This window comes from Syngnathus floridae, chromosome 1 (assembly GCF_059516105.1).
Source record: "Syngnathus floridae isolate MCC-2025c chromosome 1, RoL_Sflo_1.0, whole genome shotgun sequence".
Lineage (NCBI taxonomy): Eukaryota > Metazoa > Chordata > Actinopteri > Syngnathiformes > Syngnathidae > Syngnathus > Syngnathus floridae.
In genome coordinates, this window is record NC_142413.1 from 12,938,588 (window position 1) to 12,958,789 (window position 20,202).

At 41.2% G+C, this 20,202-nt stretch overlaps 1 protein-coding gene and 1 long non-coding RNA gene across 3 annotated transcripts in view; one reads left to right on the top strand and one right to left on the bottom strand.

Annotated features, from left to right (window-relative positions):
* The window catches only part of tenm1 (teneurin transmembrane protein 1), a 181,258-nt gene that overhangs the window by 103,529 nt on the left and 57,527 nt on the right, over positions 1 to 20,202 (bottom strand). For both annotated transcript variants that reach the window (XM_088371193.1, XM_088371183.1), the window contains 2 exons: positions 15,461 to 15,704; positions 8,659 to 8,897 (listed from right to left, as the gene is read on the bottom strand). In XM_088371193.1, the coding sequence (XP_088227319.1) occupies positions 8,659 to 8,897; positions 15,461 to 15,704 (483 nt within the window). The remainder of the gene's footprint in view (positions 1 to 8,658; positions 8,898 to 15,460; positions 15,705 to 20,202) is intronic.
* LOC148404170 (uncharacterized) lies at positions 3,015 to 13,832 on the top strand. Its single transcript, XR_015857524.1, has 2 exons — positions 3,015 to 3,089; positions 13,267 to 13,832. It is a non-coding gene; the product is annotated as an uncharacterized LOC148404170 (long non-coding RNA).

Below are 20,202 nucleotides of genomic sequence, written 5' to 3' on the forward strand. Positions count from 1 at the left end.
TGTTAGTTATATGAACACGCGTGTGTATTCCAATATTTAATTCTGAGGATTTCCAACAAGGCATGGTGGGTGGGTAGCACGCTATGTTTTTCCCGGCATCAGGTATTCCACTAAAAAAGGGTTCAAGTATTCCCAAAAAAATCTAATCTTATCAATCTTTATTAACAACTCAGAGAATTAATCTCTCTACAGAACATAAGCAATATTGGTGGTCATCTCCCCTTATTTGAATAATTACATCTAAATTCTTGAGTACTGCAAATTTCTTTGTGCATTCAAGACATTTCGGGGTGATCCTGTGCTCAGCAAAAAAAAAAAAAACACAGTCTTCCTCCTGTTTTTCTTGAAACTGGCTTTTCTTATCACCAACTTTTCTCTACACAGCAGGTTTTGAAAAAGGCATGACTGGGACTGAGTGACAGGATATATTTTGCTTCCACTTGGTGTCACTGTCAGGAATGAGTGGAGCAGGGCGACCAAATGCAGCTTGGACCAGGGTTTATTGAAGGGAAGGGGGGTAGGCGAACAAAGACACAGGCGGGACAGAGGATCACGGACATTGGGCAGGAAACAGAAGTCCACTCGGATCAGGAACAGATAAAGGAACGGGTTTTGACCGTGAGCCTCCACACGAGACCAGGGGAAATGGACGAGCAAGACGGGCAGCAACAGTAGACACCGACTGGGAAAACCACGGGCAGGTTTTAAATACACAAATTATCAAGAGGGAGCAAGTTATAGTCATTACGGTGATGAAAGGGGCGTGGCTGAGAGAAGTTGCCCACTGAATGCCCTATGGCACGGGCACGTGACAACTTCAGAATTACGCTTCGCCCAAATCTCCGAAGGAAGTCATCAGCCTGAGCTATGGTCGGCCATAAGTGACAAAAAAAAAAATGCCCAAGGCAACAGTATGGCAAAAATGTTGGGGGCTGTACTACCATTAAACTTTGATGTGGTTGCAAAATATCATCCTGCAGATCGTAAATGGCCCCTAGACTGATGTTTTGACAACTCTGCTTTAAAAAATCCTTAGGTGTGATTGGTTATTTGGCTTGATGTACCCTGCATTGGCAACCAGAACCCCAGCTCTCGCTCGAAGTCAGCTAGGATAGGTTCCAGTTCACCTGAGATCCTGGGCTATGGAAAATGGAAAGATAGATGGTTTCTAACAGTCCCATAAGGCAGTATTAATACCAAAGTTCCAAATTGAAAAGAAATAAATTGTCAATTCTGGTTAGTGATATCAATTTCAATGTTTAGGGCCTGTCAAGTAAATTACTAGATTTGTTTCTGACTAGATTAAACAACACCATATCTGAAGAAGATTTTGGAAACATAAGGAAGGCTTTGAATTCTGTCCATACAACATTAATGTGTTTTTCTGTCCGTGTTCCTAATTTTTTTTGGCATGGCTTAAACTATGTAAGGCAAAAAGAAAACTATCTAATCAAGTGACAAAAAACATGTTTGTATGTTTATTGATAACCAAGCTTTAATGTTTGGTTATGCAAGACGACAACTGACCTGTAAATGGCTCAGAATTGCATCCTGTTTTCTGTCGCTCAAACATGTTAGGATTTGTAGCCTTAAGAGTGTCGCTAGATTAAGTGGCACCTATTTGTCAGGTCAAAGTAGCGCTGTGGTGAATTGTGTCATGTGAGCACAAACAACAAGAATTATATAGCTTGAACCATGCTGTATAAATCCAGTCTAAATAGTCATGTCACAAGTACAAGGGTAGGCTTGCAAGACAGCCTCCAAGTGAAAATGGGAACAACTTAGTTCAATTAATTCTTGATTTATTTTTTACATTAATCAGAAAGAAAGGAGCCCTGATGAATCCATGAGCTGGACATCAAAAGCTCAAAAGCTATGTGTTGTTGTTATTTCTGTTCAGGCTTTTTGCCAAATTGTGCATTTTTTTAAATTCCAATCAAAATAATACAGAAATTATGTTGTTTAGCCTCAGTGAAATCACAAACATACAAAAGCAATGAATCTTAACTGGTTGCGGAAGTACTTGTCTGTGTGAGCGTTTCAGATGAGCAGGAACTAATTCCAGCTCATGTTGGTCAAGCGATAGAGTACTCACTGGACTAGTCGCCATACAATTGCGAGGCAGAGTACGTTACGTATAACAAATATGAGGGTTGCTGTTGTGTGGTTTTGGTTGTGACATACTTTTGTTGGATGCTTACATAGAATATTTGTCACAAGCCCTTTACACTGTCTTTGCAGCATTTACATAGAAACTTATTGGTGTAGTTTTAAAATGCTTCCAATTTGAGACATACTTCCATGATCCATGGAACAGTTTTGTTTTCTAATGGTGTATTCGTGTTTGAACAGAGCACGTGCAACGTGAGCTACAGAAATTGCACGTACAAAGAGTCATATCTCATTTGAAAGGGATAACTGAATGCTCTCTGCATAATTGACAGACTTTTCAGAAGTGCATGGGTATCTGCTGAAGTGATGCTTGTCTCTTGTTTGTCAGTATGGAAAAAAATAACTCGTTTCCCCAGGAGAATGTTCCTTTGTGCTGTCAAGTTTAAGCATTCACTTGTGATGCCTGTTAGACCATCCTTCCATATTTAGAGCAAAGATGAAACCCCAAACACAATAAAGTTAGAATGACAAAAAACGCACTTGTTTTATGAAGAATCCAAATGATTTTCATAATCATCAGTTTTTTTCCAACATGCTGAACTTAGAAATGCATAATGTACTATCAAAATGTGTTTACTGTATAATAATGTAATTACCAACAGAGGCCAACAACAGAAATTTGATGATGTATTGTTTCAAACTAATGATACAGGTAGGTGCCCATGACACAAAAAGTGGTGGCATTCCAGCGCATATTTCCTTTCCTCGCACCGGCCCTGCCAGAAAAATGACAGTGTTCTCACTTTGTGATGTCACAAAGTGATAAGCCACCCCCGCACAGCCCCTGCAGACAAAACACGCCCACTGTCTTGGAGCAGCTTTCCCAGAAACGTTTTTTTTTTTTTTTTTTTTTTGGTCACATACATTCACACCGTCATATAGGGGAATCGAACTCACTGTGTTGGCACACAAGACAGGTAAGTGTACCCCTGCACCATCAATGATTCCTCCTTTCCCTGAAACTTGAGTTGAGAATGTGATCTGATTTTGGAGCGTCAAATAAGAATTTAGGATTTTTACATTTCTGAGTTTCTGTTCCCTCAGCTCCCTCTTGACAGTACCCCATTCAGTGGTGCGCAAGTCGGGCAAGTCTGCTGGTCAATACTGTTAACTCCATGGCTATTAAACCAGGCTTTGTGGGAAATCCCAATTCTGCTGGCAAATAAAATCATTATGGCCTAAAACCTCATTGGCAGACGGAAGCAAAAAGTCCTTAAAACATTTCTGAGTAGACAGCTGTGTTAACTGTGGACTTGATAAAACAAAAAACAATGAACCTATACCAGTAAATAACATGGCTCTCCAAATCATTACTGACTAGGAAATTTACCACTGGAATTTAAGGAACTTGACTTTTGTGCGCCTCCAGTTTTCCTCCATATTCTGGGACCCTAATTAGCATACAGGTATTTTATACAACACCAGGAATTTTGTAATCGTATACTACAGGTGACTTTTCCTCCTCTTCTGTCAAAGGTGGTTAATTCATTGATTTAAATGACCTAATCATTATGTAATTAGAAAAGCTAATCATGCGGTACCCCCTGTCTCAACCTCTCCCCCTTAACAAAGTCATTAGGTCCATGACCACTGTAATCTTGGATTTGAAAATTTGATGTACAGGCAAACATGTCATCTTTCCTCATGTCACATCCATCTAAATGTAGTTGCCATGGTAATGGCAACATCGAGATCAATCATTGCCAAGCAAGAGTGGAGCATGACACCAATTAAAAGGTTACATGGTCTCCTAGTCATCATTCACACTCCTCACTAATGCACTAATTACCAGGTCCGGGACATTAATGGGATAGCATGGTTCAACCAGGGGATTAATCTACATGGCTTTGCTACGTGGACGAGTGTATGTGTCTGTGTGTGAACCGGCTGGGCAGAGTTAGGATATATGCACATGAAGACTCTGGGCTGAGGTTGAGGCTGGATTCTATGATGCATTTGTAATGCTGTTTCACTCACTAGAATCTACTGTACATTGATTATGTTCTTGTGTGAGTGATTGTGGTTGCTGAGATGCTTTTTGTTCTTCTTGATTTGTTTATCCTCTCCTCCTTGAACCCTGGACTGCATTAAGGTGACAGTGTGTCTCAGTTATCCTAGACGCTCAGTTGTCAGCTGGTAAAGTCACATAGGGCAAGATGAGGGACCAGACAATGCACAGCTCATAACTCCCTTCAAACAATATTGAACGAAGTTTTCCCCTGCCCATAAGACAGGCCTGGAAGTGGCTCTTGATGGTCTGCACTTTATTGGCCCAGCCAGGCAGGGACCTTGGCCTAGCTACAGAAACTTGCACTAGGGACATGGACCATCAGGGTTCTGGCAGGGAAGGAGCCTGAGCTGTTGCGGGAGAACAAGGCAATCCACCTAAAAATGATAGACTTGCCTAAATGCTTCATTAGGGCTTGGGAACTACTCCTCTTGAGGAGAGTTGGACTCTTTTCCATCCTAGATGTGTCCCCATTGAGAGCTGCTTAGTTGTTGTGGGCATTCTTATTTCCTCCGGCTCAATGCTCTGCTATCTGACATCAAACTGCAGATCAGAGTACCCACCGTCTTTGGAATCATTGGAGGGAGTACTGTAGAGCAGTACTGGTGGATATTCTGTTATTCTTGGGGGACAATGGCAATGAGCCCTGAAAGGGCCAGATTGAAAAGAATGTTACATCTCATCTGAACCTGGTGTTTTGTTATTGGACTTTGTGCGCACCACAGATATAGTCAATAATTAATACCATGTTCAAACATAAGGGTATCCATACTTGGCTTTGCTACCAGAACCTCGTAGGTTGGAGTTTGATTATCATTTTTGTGGTGGTATTATCAGACTTGTATGTCTGTATGTCTTGGCCACTTAGGTGAAAGGAGTGTTGGTGTGGGAATGCCAGTAAGGTCTGGTAGACCTAAACATGTTACAATGATGTATGGCTGTTTTGGCTGACACGTGCAAAATCATGTGGACTGTGAGGGGAGGTCATTGGATTCACAGTCGTAGTGTGTTGCAATCATTGGAGGTTAGCACTGTTTCGCTTCCATAGTAAGATCTATTTGTGAGTTCTGGAGAGGAAGACCAATCAGGAAGTAAAACTTGAGTTCTAGCAGGCGTGACCTTTATGGACATAAGATTCTGTTGGGCTCTGGAATCTATCTCATCCAGGAGGGGCTCATAGTAGAGCTACTGATCCTTCACATCAAGAGGAGCCAAATGAGGTGACTCAGTCATCTTCTGGGAATGCCTCCTCAAAAAAAAAAAGTCAAAAGTCAGCTTTATTGTCAATTTCTCCACATGCCAAAGACACACAAAGAAACCGAAATTTCGTTCCCCCCTATCCCACGGTGACAAGACATGGCTCACAACAGACAAACAGTAAACAAGTATAACAAAAGCGTGCTGAATAAATAATGAATAAATAACACAACAATAAATAAATAAATAATTAATTAAGAGGAGCGTAAAAACGCGTACAGCAGACATTCCCGAAATTAGCGCAACAGTGCCGCACGCTACGCAGAAGGGGGTAGCGAGTTCAGGGCCCTAACAGCCTGGAGAAAGAAGCTGTTGGCGAGTCTGGTGGTGCGGGAGCGCAGGCTCCTGTACCTCTTCCCAGAGGGCAGAAGGTCAAACAAGGAGTGAGCCGGGTGACTCACATCTCTGGCAATCGAGGTTGCCTTGCGGGCGAGGTGGGAGGTGTAAATGTCCTTCAGGGAGGGAAGCGAAGCACCAATAATCTTACCAGCCGTATTCACTATGCGCTGCAGGGCCTTGAAGTTCTGTTCAGTGCAGTTACCACCCCAGACAGCGATGCAACTGGTGAGGACGCTCTCAATGGTGCCACGGTAGAATGTAGACAGGACTGCCTGAGGAGCACATGCACGCCTGAGCTTCCGCAGGAAATACAGGCGGCGCTGAGCTTTCTTTGCCAGTGACGAGGTGTTCGCGGACCAGGAGAGGTCCTCACTGATGTGCACCCCCAGGAACTTGGTGCAGCTCACCCTCTCCACCACAGCACCGTCGATGATCAGCGGCAGGTGTGTCGTGTGACCCTTCCGGAAGTCCACAATGATTTCCTTGGTCTTACTGACGTTCAGCAGGAGGTTGTTGTCCCTGCACCACGTGGTCAGAAGGTCAACTTCCGACCTGTACCGAGTCTCGTCGCCCTTCGTGATGAGACCCACCAGAGTCGTGTCGTCAGCAAACTTCACTATGCGGTTGTCGCTGTAGGTCGCAGTGCAGTCATGCGTCAGCAGGGTGAAGAGCAATGGACTGAGCACGCAGCCCTGGGGGGCCCCCGTGCTCAGCGTGATGCTGGCGGAGATCTTGTCGCCAACACGCACCACCTGAGGCCTCTGACAGAGGAAGTCCAGTATCCAGTTGCAGAGGGTGGTACTGAGGCCCAGCTCGTCGAGTTTGGAGATGAGTCGCTGCGGCACAATGGTGTTGAAGGCCATGAGTCCTGGGCCCCTCACTTGATGAGAGTCTTGAGTCTTTATGAGATGAGTCTTCATGACATGTTCCACCGGCAAGAGGCTTCATGGAGGACATTACATACTGGAGTGACCATCCTGGCTAGCCTGCGAACACATTGAAGTGCTACCTGGAGAATTTGGATGAAGTGGGTGAGGAGAACAAAGTATGTTCTTTCCTGCCGCCTCAACCCCTAGATAAGTGGGACATACCCGAATACCTAAACAGGGACGTTTTCAAGGCACATCCTAACAAGAAGCCAGAGTTACCTTGGCTTCTCTCGTTATAGAGGCGCAGCGGCTCGACTTTCAAGCCCCCTAGATGACAAGCCTCTTACCCTATGCCCTAGGCAGAGCCCAAAAAATGCTGCCAAGGAAACAAATTTCAGCCGTTTGTATCCAGGATCTTGTTCTTTTGGTCCCAACCCAGAGCTCGAAGAGGAATGGTTTGGTGTTCTGTTTGTAGATTTAACTTTGGTGGAAATGTATGTGTGCACACCAACATGTGCGCTCAGATGGTGAAAGGAGTGCACATTTGCACACACGCGTCGCTTTGAGGGAGCATTGGGTGTCAGTTGAAAATCCTGACGGGACTCTGCAGACCCTAAAAATATGCGGTTATATGTCTTGGACTCGGATGAGGGGAGGGGTCTAGGTGTGTTAGCTCCGATGAGCAACACCAGAGTCCATGAGTTTCTACTCTGTCTCAAGATGACAGAGCCAGACTATGTCTCCACCTCGCACACACCTCGGGCTGTTTGCCTACCAGAGTAGTGGCATTTCACTTTCCTATAGCCATCTTCTGTCAGCTTGGATTAGACCGCCAACGCCGTTGTCATGGGCTCACACTGTAGCCACACCATACAGCCCCTCTCACAGGTGGTGAGCCCATGAGAACGGGCACCCACACCCTAACCCTAACCCACAGCTTGCCTTGGAGCCCCACCTTCAGGCCTGGCTCCAGACCGGTGACCGGCGTCCAGGCAAAAAACTTCTTTCAATATGTTTTCCTCATCATAGGAATTTTTTGAGCCATCCCCTTAAATAGGATCTGTTCACAATGGGTGACCCCGCCAGAAGCATAAACCACCAGACATCTTAGCTCCTAGGGTCACTGGGACACACAACTGCCTCCAGCATAGTAACGGCTAATGACGGCTCCAGTGGGGGGGCACCACCAGGTGTGTTTGATTGAAAGTGGAATATTTAAAAAATCTTGAAAAACAGAAAAATAGAGAAAGAAAGAGAGGGAGAGAGAGATTGAGAGAGGAGAGTCACATTTTACTGAATTTGCGTGTCTATTCATCAAAGAATAATTGCCAGTTTTGTGTGTTTTGGTCCAGTGACTCAGATGCAATTCAGAATTTCCCACAGATTTGGAATACATTACTTTCTGTGGTTAAATCTATTTTGCACAGCTTATTACTAAACCATTCTGGTTGTATATTTGCCTTATAGTAGTTTAAATCGATTATATTTCAAATCTATTTTGCATTGAAACTGCTTCTTTGGTAATTTGCTTTGAAATTATTGGCAGAAATAAAATAAAACACACAACAACAACAACAACAAGAGAACCCATTTCCTCTCATCCTTACAGACAGTAAAAACCTTATTCAATAATACATGCACTGTAATTATGGTCTTGAATTGTTTCTGCAATAATAATTTTGTTCACAACCCCCACCCCCACCAAAACCACTATTGCCATCCATCATCCTCATCATCCTCTATCAATCATTAATCATCATCCTCATTCTCATCCTCATCATCAATCATCAGAAGGTCCTTTTAACAGTTTTTTTTTAATCAAATAAGTTAAAAAAATAGGGTAATTTGATTCAAGAGTGAGCTCAAAATAAAAACAAACAATTATTGGTCCAAATACTATTCCTGCTCAGAATTTCAATGAAAGCTTCTAACAGAGGCAGAGCATCTTTTGACAGAGATAATGTAAAAAAAAAATGCACTTATATAGGAATGTCATGCAGAAAAGTAACTCACCAATGACGTATGTAAGCAGCAGAGCCAAGGTAAGTGTAAGAAGTGATGCAGACAATGCTGTGCACTTCCAGTTGCAGCAGCGGTGAGGCTTGTTGAAAGTAAACAGTGGTCTGGTCACACTGCTGCGGGGCAGGGGCCTGGGTGGAGGTGAGTACACTGTCCCAGAGGTCAAGGGGTAACCCTGCCCTGCACCTGAAAGCAGGGCTGATGAGCCTGAGCCTTGCTTGAACAGGAAGTGTCTAAAATGGAGAAATAAAACACATTTATTTCAAATGGTTGAATTTAAAAATACACTCACTGTAAACCGCTTTGCTTAGATGACACGTTCCATGGCAAGGGTCGGTCGGGTGTCTACGGGTGGGCTGGGGTGGACATTGCCCACCCAGAGATAAGACGTGCCCACCTAGAAGAATCATCTGCTCATCCAATAAAAACTCTCAAAAAAATCACTGTTATTTCTTTTTTTTTTTTTTTTCGGAGCGTTCATAGCTTTCTGTCATTGGGCATCAAAAAATGCACCACTAACTAATTGGCTGTTATGAAGGTGCGGGCGTTCTTAGTGCTGCTCCTTTACATCAACAAACCATGAGACTTACATAACGCGGTACAGATGAGGTCAAGTGAACATCTAAATCTGCTTGAAGCTAGCTACGTTCAGCAATCTAAATAAATTCGTTAATACCTTAATATCTATCTTTTGTCTGGTTCTTACAAGTTGCCTTGTAAAGTTTCACCGTTGTGTTTTTACATTTTGAAGGCTGCGTGTTTCTTTTAAGTTACCAGCTCACTTGGTGATTTAACGTTGGTAATTAGCCAGCTTCAGGCTACCTGTAGCAGATTTGTTGCTGGTCACTGGAGTAGGCTTGTCAGGTATAAAATGATTTTACCGAAGGCTAACACGATTAGTTTTATTTAACTAGGTGGGGTAAATCTTTCAGCATAGCTCAGTGGCTCATTTATAAAAACAGGCATGTAGTAACGACCCCGACTCCCCTACTGAAATTGGATGCTGTAATTGTATTCTCTCCCACCCCTGTTCTCAAAATTAAATCACGACCTGTTTACATACTCTATTTAGGAAAAGCAACATTTTTGCTGTTGCCCAACTAAATACCACCCAAAGATTACATACTAGTAACACCTCTGGCAAGCGTTATGTGTCCACACAAAATATAAAGCAGTACTCTTTCATTGACTCTTCAACTACTACTATTCTTTAAATCTTTAATTGACCTCTGGTCGTTGTTTTCATCTTGGATACAGATGAAGTTGTTGTGTAAAGTTCTTAACTGCTTAAATAGCAACTGTCCCTGACATATTTTTTTAATCAAATCTTCCTAAGCAGCTGAATGAAGATGTACATTTTACTAAAATTGGTTCTCAAAAATCAGTAAATACAGTGCAGTATGTAGAATTCATATCACCACGATTACTAAACAAATAAAAAACATTTATGTTGCTCTACAGCAATATAGACAAAAAACATTACCAAGGTTTGCTACATTGCATGTTAAAAAGCTGTTTTAGCATTGCAACATTATTTCTGAGTTGCTGTTGGTTTGCACAATCTATGTCCCTTAAATCTTATGCCACTTCTGAGACCAATGAGATTGTAACATGAAACTAATGCAAATGCATCATTTTCTCAGGTAGCAAGTATCTCTATCACAGTTTAAATATGCATCAGCCTTGACTGCTTTCTCAGTCTGGAGAAGATTTGACTGAAATTCATTTAAAAGGCACACGTCCAAGTGAAGAGACATGCATGTCCTACTGTGCATCAGGCCTCATTATGAGATCTTTGAATCATTTATAATGCACATCTTTGTGCCCATATGTATGTATGTGATCTTTTAATCAAAGACATCTCTTAAATTAGCATTAATACTGCAGTAAAATTTCATCTGAAAAACTAATGTAAAGCAATAAATGTAGTCTCCCAGGATTGGGATTCCGGTCATATTGTATATTCAGTTCCACCAGAAGAACATGAGTAGCCTCAGTATGAAATAGTTTATGATTACCTGCATTAAAATTTTGAACCAAAAGCTTTATTATTATTTGTTGCTGATGATAATACTACTACTACTAATATTATTATTATTATTATTGTTATTATTTGAAGGGGTGGCTCGGTGGGGCACTGGGTAGCACGTCCGCCTCACAGTTAGGAGGGTGCGGATTCGATTCCACCTCCGGCCCTCCCTGTGTGGAGTTTGCATGTTCTCCCCGGGCCCATGTGGGTTTTCTCCGGGCATTCCGGTTTCCTCCCACATCCCAAAAACATGCTTGGTAGGCCGATTGGGCACTCCAAATTGTCCCTAGGTGTGAGTGCGAGTGCGAATGGTTGTTTGTCTCTGTGTGCCCTGCGATTGGCTGGCAACTGGTTCAGGGTGTCCCCCGCCTACTGCCCGATGACCGCTGGGATAGGCTCCTGCATGCCTGCAACCCCTAAGCGGTACAGAAGATGGATGGATGGATGGATTATTATTTGATGTTTCTGAATACAGTAGTTGTCTGCAGGGTTTTTCCATTCAGGCTTAGAAAAACATAAATGAAAAAAGCAAAAAAGAAAAAGGATGTGACTAAAGAACATAAGAAAAGGCACCCTCGATGATGTTTTTAACCTACCAAGGGCAGAGATGTGGGAGTATTTAATTTATTTTATAAGACAGCTGATAGAAAATGAGTCCACCTAAAATTGCACAACAATGCTTGTGTGTTCCGTTTTTTTTTTTTTTGGGAGGGGGCTTTTTTTTTTTAAATAAATGTGTTTAGTGTTTTGCAGCTAAGAAGAGCTTGCAATGAACATTTTTTTTTTTACTTTTTTTTTTACTTGCTACATGCGAACATATTCAGGTAATGAAAGAACTGAGAATAATTGTAATAATTGTAATTGTCATGTGGAAGTTTGAAAAAAAGGAATGAAAAAGTCCATCAACAAATATCACAATCACTTACCCAATCTTTTGGGGACTTCAAAATGAGGACTCAGTTTAGGACTGCATTAGATAGACACCCACCCCCTTTTTTAAGCAGAAATAACGTTTTAGATGGAAGATGAAGATAAACATGATTAAATTAAGAGCAATAAATATTTTCACTGATTGTATTGTCTTTACATAATGGAGGGAAGGACTGCAAGGTGTGCTGAGGACACGTGAATACATGATATGCAATTTAAAAAAGTGGACCTTAGCAGGCAAATAGGAAGTATAAGCAGCCTTTGCAATGCACCGTCTTCTTACTTGATTGGCTCAAATTTAAACATGAACTAAGTCTGTTAGTGACGCTATTCAAGAGGAAGTCGTTTTTTTTTTTTTTTTTTATCGTGAGTGAAATGTAATTGTATTTTGCATGTTTTACAAGTTATGTAAATACTGCATATCTGTTCTTTGACCCCTCTCATGTGCCCAAACCTGGGTGTGGATACTACTGGCAACTGAATTTCCCCCTGGGAATAAATAAAGTATCCATCCATCCATCCATGTGTGCATCTTCTTTTGCTAGACAATATCTTCGCCCATTGCCCCCGGTTACGCCGTGCTCTATTGACATTAATTCTGGTTGACGTTGTGCAATGCACAGCTTTGCCTGGCTTTGTTCTCTTTGAGCAGTAGAAGGTGTGAGGTCACAGGCTGCTAGTGGGTCTCCAAAGGGCCCGCAGAGGACTGGTCATTAATGTCAAGCCAGACAGCAGAATGATCACATTGAACCCACACTATCCCTTCATTTGCAACCATATGTTGACAATTTTTGCAAGAAGAGTCCCATTGAATTTCGTAACATACAATTATATAAGGTCACTCTGGAATTAATATGGACACAAAGCTTGGAAATGTTGCTCACAGTGGAGTTGTGACATGAAAGAATGGTTGTGTCAATACAATTACAGGAAGAATAATAATAAAATAGAATTGCTTGAGAAATAATTAGATAAGAAAATCAGGTGTTTTTGATAAATTTCCTGTGACAAATTAAAATTTATACAGCCAAACAAATGTCATACATTTAAATTAAGAGGGTGCTATTATAGTGATGTTGCTCAGTCTTGATCCATTTAAATTTTAAAATCTGGTATTACACCAGATTTTTCTGAAGGATTAGTGTTCTCTTGTTTATCTTCTCATTCTTTGTGTTTCTCATGCTCGGTTTGTCTAACTCATGTGGCCCCATGGCAGTTTAACACAAGACAGATGACATCCATCCTTCAATGTCGGCCTCCCTTCCTCTGCTCATCCACCCATCCAGCATCAGCTGAAGGGTGGGAGTCAGATGAGGGACACAGAGGCTGCACAACCAACGGGTCAATGCTAGTTCAAGTCTAAAAGGAGATAAACTTGGGGGACATACAGCACCACACAGCCTGCAGAAAACAAGCATACATAAAAAGATGACAGATGCAGGTGGACATTTCAATGCTGCTGGGTCGATTGCGAAGTGAGATCCACATCTGCCTTCTTGTTTTTTTTCCAAGAAAGAATTACCTCAAAAACAGGCTCCATCTGATGATGTTGTGTTTGTAAACCCACGTGGACTTGAAATCTTTGTGTGTTACTTTTAAAATGTTTCCCGATCTTCCCAGTTCACTGTGTTTGATCGTTTCAGACATCTACGGGGGATGCTCAGGGAGCTGGAAATTCATATTGGGAAGCAGATTTCCCCAGAGTCTGGAAGTAAATGAGAGTCCTCGCTCTTCGGGAGGCTGAAGCTGACGCCCCTAGGGCTGTGCACAAGGTAGACCCATGCAAAAACAGTACAAAAGTTGGGTGTATCATATTTTGATGATAAGAAGGAAGGCAAAAGGCAGAGGTATCTGTCAATGTACACCAAAATCTCGATTTTACACGGAATTTGGGGTTCAGAATTTGGGAATCATGTTAACACCGAAAGTGCGGTGTATGGAAAGTTTTTTTTTTTTTTTTAGAAAGGCATGTTTTTGGGGAGCCGAAGGGGTTCTTTGTTACGTTAATTCTGCTGGGATCATTGCAGAAAAATAACGAGACAATGACAACAGGGAACTTGTCATGTTTAATGGCGAACTTGCCCAACTGTTTAATTTGGATACAAAAGATGAGGACTTTAATGGATTTGCACATTAATATTGTTTAACAATGTGAGTACAATACAATACCTGACTAAATAGTAGAATAAAGGACAACTGAACTCCTGAACTTGCTTCTGTGACGTTTTTATTTTATTTTTTTTACACCAAGGCATGCATGCGCTCTGTAATGCGGTGTCCTATGTGTGGATTAAGTACAGAAAAGCCCCCGGAATTTAGTCTGCGCCTTTTAACCCGAAGCGCCTTATGGTGCGGAAAATATGGTAACCCTTTAAAATTCAAACAGCATTCGCTCTCTTGGCAAGTTTGGTGCTTAATGACTTTTTTTGTTTGCTTTTTTGGTTTGTTTTCTTTAAATTGCAATGGCAAATATGATTTGATAGCAAGATTTAACCAATGGTCTTGTAAAAGCAAAAGATAACACCTGTGTATGTCACCGAAGGATGCATCATTAAAGTAGGAAGAAATTTACTCAAAAATAACTTTTCTCTATGCCTAAAAACAGTATAAGTCTAGTCACTATTCCCTGCACTGTATCACCGAGGGCCAATATGATCGTATTGCATTTTGAATTGCAGTCACAACACGAATGTTGAATCTATAGGCTCACTGATGGCTAACATTTACATTTGCCATTGGGACATCATTGATGACAAAATGTCATACTAATTCAAAATTGCAATTCTAAATTTAATTCCTCAGTGTGATGCTGTCGTTCTTCACCACAGCAAATCCAACACCGCCCCCAAAAAAATATAAATTACATACTTACATACTATACATTTGAATCATAACCCATGATATTGTGACCTGTCGGTATTACCTTATCGTGCACTTCCTTGAAATCAGTACACTGACATGTCAGAAGAACATATTGATGATTAATGGGACTGATGATTAATTTAAATTGTCACATGATTCTTTTTTGTATCCTTTCCCTTAGATGAGATAAGATCTAATTATGGTCTGATGCATAAGTCATTAAAACCACTTCTTCTGGCATGGCAGCCTGCCAATCTCATCACCATAATAACAGAATTCAGCCGCCACATTGAGGTCTCATTTAACATGCAAACATATTCTTTTGCACCTTTCTGCTTCTTCTCAAAATCAGCCTCAAAAATGAGAATCTGTGAAATAATTCTCTGATCAATTATTACTTATGCAGCTGGGAAATACTTAATTCCGTTTGATGGGATGAAATTCCGGCGGCTGGTGTCTGAGCGTATTAGACGGTACAATATGTTTTCAGGTGCCACAACTGAAGGTGGAATTTCAATATGTTCCCAAAAAGAGGATTTGTGCTCGATGGCGGATTTTGTTTTGTGACGTCTTAACTCATAACAGTCCCCTGGTGGATTTCGAGAGGTGCGGTGAGAAAATCCAGTGGAAAAACCTGAGAGATTCACGATGGCTTTGATGGTGTGCAAAGACGTGTAATATTACCCGTGAGGCTTGTGTGGAGCTCTGCTTTTTTGTGCAAATTTAAAACATCCAAATAAAGTTCTAATCTTGTCCTTAATTGCTCTCCACAGAATTTCGGACGGTTTGCCAATTCCTATTTAAACGCTTGAATGTAATGATAATCATTTGTGGGATAGCAATAGATAATTCCACAAATTTGGGCTGAAAGCATTTTGGAAGAAAATCCTCAATCTGAGCACGTGCGTGGTGTGTTTTTCATTTCCTTTTCAGGTCAAAATCAAACAGCGATAATAATTTGTTGCATTTTCCTACCTGGTCTCTAAGGGAATGTTGCTGTTCAGCACCCAGCTGTCATGAAGCTGTGCCTGCTCCGTGCATGCACCGCTTTCTGCCCCCTGGGTGCCCTGGCTGGCCTGACATCTCGTCAGCATGGTCTTCCTCTGAAGACTGACTTGGGTGTAGGGTGCCGGGCGTGCGCAGGTGCAGGCATGGGGCGGTGGAGGAGGTGGCGGTAATGGTCGAAATGTGAATTGACCACCTGGACTGCTGGGTAATTCTGGAGAAAAGAGGTAGGGTGGGTGTAAACAAAGTTTTATCAGCGACAAGTTCCAAAAATTGCAAGTGACATAAGGTAAGCTGAAAGTGTTTTGACTGATATAAATCAAATTCCCATTGCCTCCTTTCATGCTTGCTTTGATACATTCCCAGCCTCCCTATAAATAGATACTGGGCTGTCCGCAGCACTGAGTCTTTTAAGAGCGCATAGCTCTGACTTAATCCTTACCCGCCAGCCCAAACTACCCATATGATGTTTATTATGAGATTTGTAGCTCTGCGAAATGAGCTAGCCAGCTGTAACCCGCTCACACTGCTAACCTCGAGGTCTAGCTGGAGCTCTTTCAATCCATCATTTTATGGTATAATTCCTTCACATCCTCCTTCCTGTTGCCTCATCATGTTTTCACACTTCGTTTTCACACTAATGACAGATATTTAATAACTAAATGTTTGGTTTGTGTTTCCATGCTTCAGATAGAACCCGTTTGCTTGTGTGTCATGTGTGAAAGCAACTGCATATGTGTTTGTATTTCTTCATGAAAGCACATCAACTGCCCCAAGACTCTTTTCAGTGTTTAGGGGGACATCCCCTACCATATGGTTGTTTTATGGTTCCATGAGCACAGCAATTAAACACTGAACATTTACCCGCAAACACCAACTCTGTGCAAGAACATTGAAAATGAATGAAAGATTTGTCCCAAACCGGCTGAAATTGTTTAAGGGAACAGACAAATGTGACTCAAAAATGGCCAACATGCTGACATCCGAGTGCTCTGCCTTTCGTACTAGTGTGCTGTGCAAATACTACGCAATTGCCACTAGAGAACAATTTTATGAATCTTGACAGACGTACGTAAGAACTATCATCAATCATCACTTTGGGTCAATTGTTTGCCGTTCATTTCTTTAAATTGATTTGACTCAAAAAAAAAATACCACATCAAACCAGTAACATTTAACTTTTGGCAATGCTCTGTCTTGAATAAATGATGCCAGCAATGTAGCAGCTAAACTCGACGTCCCAACGTGCAAGCTTGTTAGTGCGCTATGGTGGGAGCTAGATGTTGTAGGGAAGGAGGAGTGGAGTGAGACTAAATTCAAACATTTCGCTTGTAGAGCACATACTAGAGCTTTAACAAAGGTTTGAACATTTATGAGCGATTCAAGAGCAACAGAATATCTTTTACAACAGATTAATAAAAAAAATATTCTTGATATGCTTTTGACTATTCACAATTGTAGGCGAAATTATACACTGCAAGAGCAACAATTTTACCACTACAACATTTCTTTAAAAAAAAAAAAAAAAAGCAAAAAGGCGCCCTTTGAAGTGTCCGTAATGAATGCAACAAGCAAAATAATCATCCAATCATGGTCCATAATTAAAATTACAGCCCGACGAAAAAGTCTCAGGATGCAATGTGTTTGCTGTTTTATTGAGATTCTCATTGACCTTTTGACACAGCAACAAGTAAATAGTGGGACAGATTTAATTATCGAAAGATGCAGAACATGCATTTTATTTTTTTGGGATATAGAATTTATAAATTTATAAAGGCGCAAGGACTAGAATTTGCTTTCCTTTGTCACTGGGCCCCATGTAGATGTTTGTTCCACAAAATCTTAATACCCCCAGCTGTTTATCCTCCTTTACAAACCAGGAAGTAGACTATATCAAATAACTAAACAAGCGCAATAAGTCACTCATTGTCGCTCGACCTTTGCGGAGGTTTGCCCTCTACGTCCAGTTCCAGTATACATTAGCGGCTCTGGAAGTTGTTGCAACTAAAACAAATAACTCTTAAAGGTTTAAACTTTATAAACATACTGCTTATTCACATCAGGCGTACTAATGACGTTTCCTTTGGCAAACCTGGGCCAACTGAGAATTTGGTGGTTTACGGTTAGGACTAATCATTACGCCTGCTGCAACCACATATACTAAGTCGAAGAACGTCAGCTGTGTTCACAACCACAATGAAGCAAACCATCCGTTTCTAACTGCATGGGTAAAAAATACCAACACATACCACAACCCCACTGACTGTCAATGGTCTAAAAACGTTTCTATGTGACACTGATTGTTATGAGGCCACCGGTCTGGCTTTAGCAAGAATGATAGACACAGTTAGAATGGCATTTACTACGCCTGTACATATTAGTGCATTTTACATTAATGTGTCTACAATTTCTTTGTGATTTCTGTCATCATACTGTTGGACCAAACAATGAGTTTTGTCATCTTTCAATGACTTACTGATTTTTCATCAAGGCTTATTTGTCTTTGATGCATTTATGCCTCAATTCTTTGCATACTGATATAATGAAACACTCTTTTCATTAGTTGTGACAAACCATTACTCATTTCACGTGTTTATTTCATGCTTTCACTGACACATGCAGTACAGTTTCACTAAACAGCCCTCCTCCATAGTATTGCCCATGGCCATCTGCAGTGATGCACATTTAACACCCACACACGATTTCGTATTTTTAGTACGCCTAACAGGTTTGTGATGAATTATAACCTTATGCCAAGTTGTAGTATGTGGACCTTCTTTTTCATGCGCGGGTAACTTGTGTTTTCGCCTAATCAAATTAATAGATTGAAAAGGCTAATCATGAGCTGAAGCCTATTTGTTTGGACCTGCTGAAATGACATGAAATTCATTTGTTTTATAATCGAGAGGCGCTGTTTCCTCAAAGGTAAAAAGATTGTGGGTGAAAATGAAAGTTCCATTTTTTTCTCAACCATATGAACTTCCCAAATGGGGCCTACTTAAAAGAAAGCAACAGAACAATTTTAAACTGCACGACTACATTAAAAGAAGATGTAATGCAATTGTGTAGTCAAGCCCGAAAGTATTCATACACCCGGGGTATGAATCATTTTGGACTAGACTGTATATGAATATGATATAAATAGCATGCATCCAACAATGCACTATGCCAAATAATAAATATATAATAAATAAATAAACAATAATAATTTTGAATAAATACAAAGCCACACTTTGAAAATGGTTGACAACTGGGGTGCGACAGCAACTGGGACAGAAGAAGTGACGAGCAGTCATCTCACAAGAAAAACACGAACCATTAAAAAGGGTCAAAAACGAGTCGTCAAAATGGGATTCTTCTCATAGTGGCACTTACCGCCTGTGAAGTGATCACTTTGTATCAGGTGAGTCAATTACTACATCAGTTTAATCACGGAGGTGTAACTTGATTGTATGCTTCTTTACGATTAATTGACGATTAAAGACATGTCTCCAGCGTGAAGAAGGCCGCGAGCGAACGCGCCACCACCGGCGCTTCCCCATCCTGGTTCAGATTTTTAGTATTATATTTAAGGGAAAAAAGGGGGTGAGGGGGTGTGGGAGATCTTGCCGACCAAACACAGTGTTATCGCTATGCTCCACTGTTAGTCATTGGCGTACTGGCGCTACTTTACTGCCAATGTGGCTGCGTAAATGGGAATAGTCAAGTGATGTCCATAGTTTAATACCGTTTCTCCTCATTAGGGTCACAGATGCCATGTAGCATATCCCAGCTCTTTGGGATAGAGGCAGGGTACAGGAATAAAGGAATGCAATCCACCCAACTATGAGCCACCTTGACAAACAAGCATTCACACAAACTTTCCCATTTTCATCACCGCTTATCCTGTTCAGGGTTGCAGGGGGGGCTGGAGCCTATCCCAGCTGACATTGGCCGAAAGGCAGACTACACCCTGGACTGGTCTTTCACAACTATGGATAATATAGAGTCTTTGATGAACATAACATCCATATGTTGGGAGTATGGAGGAAAGCCAGAGTATCTAGGGAAAACCTACACAAGCATGGGGAGGACTTTCAAACTGCTCACAGGATGGAGCCACAATTTTAATCAGGAATCTCAGAATTATGAGGTAGACTTTCTCACCAATAAGGTATTTGAACCAAAACAGTCAAATCATCCAATATATGTCGCTCAGTTTTCATAAAATGCCATTATAAATGTATTCCGTTCAGCAAAACTGAGATACCCTGGTGTTGAATGAAGAAATTACAATTTAGATTATTCCTTACGATGAGACAAAATACAACACAATACAATACAACACAATACAATACAACACAATACAATGCAATGCAATGCAACGCAACGCAACGCAACGCAACGCAACGCAACGCAACGCAATGCAATGCAATGCAATACAATACAATACAATACAATACAACCTTTATTTAAATAATGCATTTAACAAAAGCTACAGCTGTAACAAATCATAAAGCAATAGGACAACCACAAAGAGTAAAAAAATAATAAATTGAAACACAAGGTAAGATACATTAGCAGAACAGTAACTGTCCAAAGTCAGTCAAAAGCTCAAGTATAAAACTGGATCTTCAAACGAGTTTTAAAAATGGACATTGGAAGGAGCTTGCCGAACATTTAAGGGGAGGTCATTCCTGAGGGAAGGATTGTCAATTTAAAAGGTTTGATCC